At 41.4% G+C, this 5,558-nt stretch overlaps 1 protein-coding gene across 1 annotated transcript; it reads right to left on the bottom strand.

Moving 5' to 3' along the window:
• Nucleotides 1-1,568: 1,568 nt before the first annotated feature.
• Nucleotides 1,569-2,834, bottom strand: Gpr151 (G protein-coupled receptor 151). Its single transcript, XM_035440156.1, has one exon. The coding sequence runs from the start codon at nt 2,832-2,834 to the stop codon at nt 1,569-1,571; it is 1,266 nt and encodes a 421-aa protein (XP_035296047.1).
• Nucleotides 2,835-5,558: the final 2,724 nt, after the last annotated feature.

Raw genomic sequence — 5,558 nt, 5'->3', positions numbered from 1 at the left:
AAGACACAGCATTAAGTCTCTTAACACCTGGCAGAAGTAAAACATTGCTTTTATTTCTTTACAAGATTTCATACACTTGGAGCTTACACTCTACATATTGTGTTTATAAAACAAAAGCTTATTTCCTGTTTCTCAGATTCAGTGGCAACCCCTCATGTAAGGGATTTACAAAGCATTTATTCTAGATTCTTGGGTAAACTAGTATTTATTTGAATATGGGAGCTTCAAATACAATTTACAATGAAACAAGGGAAAAAGAAGGCAGCTTTGTCTTGTGTTGAAAACCACAACCTTCTATAACAGTTCTTGTATGTGCAGAATATTCTCCAAACTCCTCTGTGCCTATTTTAGAGGCATTTTTCTTTCAGAGGTACCCAACAGTGAGAAATCCCAAAGTTCCATTAACAAAACAGTTAAATATATACAGCTATTTGTATTTCAAAGGGGGAAGTGCATGATCATGTTTGATTGGCTGTGCTTCATTCTGCTATACTCATTCTGAGACTAGGGACTCAGAATGCTTTTTATTTTGCCCTTTGCTTTGCATTGTCCTTGTGACCATTCTATTCTTTCCTAAATTTTGTGTTAACTATTTGCCAGGCTTTCTTTTTCTCATGTGTGCTAGTCCACACTTTGTTACATTTGATTATTTTTATATCTTAGAAGCCCTGCAATATTTTTAAAGTTGAGTGTGTTCACATTTGACACAAGAAAAGCTGACATTCTCCTTTGTGCTTGCCTTAGTCAATAGTTAAAACCTGTATCATTAGCTTCACTTACAGTCTACCTTAAAGAACAGAGAATCAAGGAGAATAAATTTCAGCTTGTAGAATAATACTGTTTTGGAATAGAAGGGACATTAGTTTGAAAATTCTCTGCATTATGATATAGAATGTCGTATTAGGCTACTGATATTCTTAGAATCCAAAGGTAGATTTTTAAAGATTGAAACAGCTTTTATACTGTAAAGCAAGACTTAAATTTACTTAAACTTGGGCCCCAAATAGCCGTGGTTTGAAATTAGCCCAAATAGAAGAGGCATTCCTTATTTTGTAAATTTTGCTCAGGAAAATTATATGGACTTTTCATTAAGTATATTAACATATACAAGCAAATGAGAACTTAACAAATAAAGTTTACAATTTTTGAAACCCAAAGTAGATGTAGATTTTGAGCTATACTTAGGTGAAATATAATTTGCTGGCTTGGGGCTAGCAGTTTCAGGAAGAAAAAAGAGTTATGTGGGCTCAGTCTGATAAACTACTCCAGTCAGTGCAATATAGGCTTATGTTTAGGGGATACCTTGGGGAAATGTTACTGTGAGCCCAATAATCACTTTGACATAGTTTTCGTTACATAACACTTCTACTGAGTTCTTTAAACAGGATTCTGAAGCATAATCACCACACTTCATGCCAATCTACTTACCAGATTGTTAAGTATAGTTTGGAAATGCAGAAAGAAATCTTTGTAATTTCTAATGATAATTTTAAGTCAGCAATATGGCTAAACAACATTACAAGTAAATACAATAATCACAGTTTGTTTTTATTTGAAACTTAAGTCCATTAATTGCAGCCCTTTGTCTCTTGGTCTTCATGTTCCCAGGGAATAGGGTCATTGTCTTGTGCTGAAGGGACAGCATCCCTCTCATGCCAAAACTGCTCAACATCAGGGAGGATGGGAATCACTGTCTTGTCAGTTTTCTCTTTGCTGGAGTTGGGAAAGTCAGGTCTGTCTGTCTCTTGAATGGATGTTTGGGACTCTGGAGAGGGAACCTTGTCAGGAAGGACCTCTGTGTTTCCATCTGGTACCCCCTGAACCTCTGAGGCAGCTGCGGGCTTTCTGGTTATCCATTTCCATACACCTTTCAAGCCTGCCTTGAACTCTTCAGACATCACTAGAAAAATGAGAGGGTTTGCTGTAGAGATGGAGAACATCAGAACTTGAGACAGGGCTATAAACCCCTGTGGTGGCAGTGGACCTCCAGCCTTCAGATGCCATACCCACAGCCAGGCTACCCACTCAGGGAGCCACAGAAGAGCAGAGGTGACTGCACTACTTAGCAGCATCACTGTGAGTTGCTTAGAACGCATCTGGTTTCTCAGGTTTTGTGTTTTCGTACCTCGTTTTTTACATTGGCCATAAGCTCGCTGGAAATAAAAGCTGGCTAGCAGTAAAGGAAGGCAAAACACCAGAAGAGGGTAGAGCTTACCGAACATTGACATGAATTCTTCAGCCACAGCTGGCACATCCAACAGGCACATTTCCACACCTCCGTGATGTCTGGTGGTGCTAAAGAACCATTCTGGCAGGGGAAGCAGGCTGGCTACAAGCCAGATGGCCACCAGCACTGACCAGATGGTGCAGTTGTGGATACTCACTTGCTTGGCTGGGTCACTTGCATACATGAAGCACACTTTGGCAACTACAACAATTGTCAAACTCTTGGCTGCCATGCATGTGTGGATGAACCAGTCAGAGGACTTGCAGATAAACCAGCCTAGATCCCAAACATCTTTGGAGTATGCTGTAGCTCGGACAGGTGCAGAAAGGCCCAGGAGAGAGATGTCAGCCAGGCTGAGGTTCAGAATCAGGGAGTGGATCATGGATGGCTTTCTTTTCCGAACACCATGAAGGAGGATGCTGATCACACATAGGTTCCCCAGGAAGCCCACCAGGCACACAGCCACCAAGAGAGCTGGAATGATGGTCCTCCAGGACTTGGAGTCAGATGGCAGGTACCCTCCTGCAAAGTGGAGGTGAGCAAAGGACACATTCATGATGCTGGGATCGGAGTCAGCAAAGACAGCTGCCAGCATTGCCTTTCCCATGTAGCTCCTCCCTGCAGATGTTAGCTTCTGGTTTAGGTTGGTCTTTCTCTTAGCTCTTTTGCATAAGAAAGAGTCTGTAGTCCACACTGACCACACCTCTGGACCCTCCCCTTGCTTGTTTGCTGACAATGGAAAGTTGACTACTGAGGTTTTGTACTGCACACAGTATACCTGTAACTGCATGGAATAACAGGCAGCAGGAGTGTGCTGATGATACAACTAATTAGCAAGTCTAATACTAAATACCAGCTTCATAAAGTGATAACACATTCCCATAAATAATAAATGAAGAGGGACATACAAGTAAGTAGGGATGTTCCTCCCCTCATCCCCCGAGGTGAGGGGAGGAACATTAGAGAAGGTGTTTTCACTCAATTATTTCTAAAATCTTGACTGGATTTCTAAGTACAGACTGTGGTCTGTAACTCAATAGATACTATAGCTAATCCAAGTCCTTTGAATTTTCACATGCATCAGGATCTGATAGCATGATGTTGGTCTAGACAGGCCCATGAGTCTTCTACCAAGTTCCCATGGGGTGTTGCTGCTGCTGCTGCTGGGAGACCACACTGTAAGCAGTGATCTCTCCCTCTTCCTTTTGCTTTGCAGACAGGAGCATTCCTCTCCCCAACGCTCACTACCATAGAAGCTCCATGAGCAACTGGCTGATGGCAAGCACAGCTGGACAGTGAAAAAGTCGAAGTATTTTCAAATCCAATTATGAATGACGCAGGTTTATTGTGAATTGTCTAGAGGTGCATTTGGAACTCTGAACTAGTTTTCATATTCATAAGACTTCAACAGGTGATGGTGATGAATGAAGCCACATGATAAATTAAGCTTTTCAGAATTTTTATGTTGAAGACATTTAAGAGATTTGAAAGAAAGTATCATTTTAAAGTTGAAGAGCCAGCAAGGTGCTGCAGCTGGCAAAAAGCAGTTGCTTTGCAAACTCTAGTGACTTGAGATGGACCCCTTAGAGTTGCCCTCTGTCCTCCATAGGCACTGCCACATACATGCCTGTACATACATATCTTGCACAAAATACACAGTAACAAGAAGGTTGGGGGAAGTACAAGCTCAAATGAACTGGAATTTCCCAGGCAGTGGACCCTGGAGGGGAATAGAAGAGCTGGCATCATTCAGACAGGGACAACCAGCAGACAGTACAATTTATCCTCAGTCTGGTTTACCTGGGAAGCTTATGGAGAAAGTGTGGCCTAGAAAGCCCAAAACCTAAAGGTGGGAATAGGGAGACCTGTCCCACTTGAGTGTGACTGCTTCTAATACTAGTAGCTGCCAGAATGGCTCTGAATGGCCTCTGGGTCCTAGAACAAACTAGAGGAGGAAAAGGAGAGCACATCAAAAACCCTGGAAGCCACAGACATACATGCAGGCAAACACACATGTAAAATAAAAAAACAAAACAAAACAATAAAGCTCTGAAAAACCAAAACCAAACCAGCTTGGTGCTCAACAGTACATCAGCTGAGAAAGCTGGCCATGGTGTTAGGCTTCGGTGTCTGCTTCCTTTCCTGCATATTGAGAGGTAGAACTGATGGAAAGAAAGGACCAATGATGGAAAAGATCCTGTGAGCTATAAATACACACAAAGGGCCTTCTTTTGGTAATGACAATACTCCAAAATTGTATTGTGGCTTTTTTTAAAAAAAAGATTTACTTATTTATTTATGTATACAACATTCTGCCTCCATGTATGTCTGCAGGCCTGAAAAGGGCACCAGATCTTATTATGGATGGTTGTAAGCCACCATGTGGTTGCTGGGAATTGAACTCAGGATCTCTGGAAGAGCAGCCAGTGCTCTTAACCTCTAAGCCATCTCTCCAGCCCCTGTATTGTGGCATTTTTCTGAGCATTAAATACCAATTTACCTCCAATGGTATATTCGGAATGTGCTAATTTAATTAATGCGAATGACGCCTTGGTTTTTGTTTTTCTCTCCTTTCACATTGATGTGGGTTCTACTGATTGAACTCAGGTTGCTAGGCTTATAAAGTGAACTCTTTACTCATTGAGACAACTCACCACCCCTTTAAAAATCTCTTTATTTGTATTTTAAGTTAAATTTCAAAATTTATTTTCTTTCTTTCTCTTGACATGGTGGTGAGTGTTCGGTGGAGCATGTGTGGAGGTCAGGACAACTTTCTGGAGTTGTTTCTTCACGTCCATCTTCTGGGGATCAGATTGAGGTTGCAGAGGCTGGGGCTGCAGGTTTTTAGGCACTGAGCCACCTCCTGGTCACAGATCTTGTCTCAAAAACAAACAAAAAAATGAAGAAAAAAATGACAAAAGCCCATTGCTAATAATTGTTGCCACATTTCCCAAATAGTCTTGGTTAGTTGCAGTTTGTATATTACAGAATTCAGTTATCAAATTGCATAATTCCAGGTTTGATAATGTTACATTTTCCTATCATTCCTAGCCAGAGTGACCAGCCTCTGTGGAAACAGCAAACTGGAGCTGTTTCCATGGTTACTAAACCCAGTGGGGTCTCTGGCATCTTGACACACATTTGCAGCATCCCTAGACATAACTAGCTTCAAGTGTTGAGTGTCACTACCTTAATTTCTTGGTGGTAGGAGAAGGGAAGCTACACTATCCTCTTTGAGATGACTGTGTGTCCCATTTGTGACCTATACATACTATCTACTGTGCCAGCCATGCTTATTAATTGAAGTTTCTCCATGCCTCAAAATAGCCCT

This window comes from Cricetulus griseus, chromosome 2, assembly GCF_003668045.3.
Source record: "Cricetulus griseus strain 17A/GY chromosome 2, alternate assembly CriGri-PICRH-1.0, whole genome shotgun sequence".
In the NCBI taxonomy this organism is placed as follows: domain Eukaryota; kingdom Metazoa; phylum Chordata; class Mammalia; order Rodentia; family Cricetidae; genus Cricetulus; species Cricetulus griseus.
Note: the sequence above shows the minus strand (reverse complement) of the source record. Positions and strands in the feature narration are given on the sequence as shown.

Bases quoted from the DNA above. Each gene is read 5' to 3' on its own strand.
- Gpr151 (XM_035440156.1), bottom strand. From the start codon at position 2,834: ATGGGAAAGGCAATGCTGGCAGCTGTCTTTGCTGACTCCGATCCCAGC.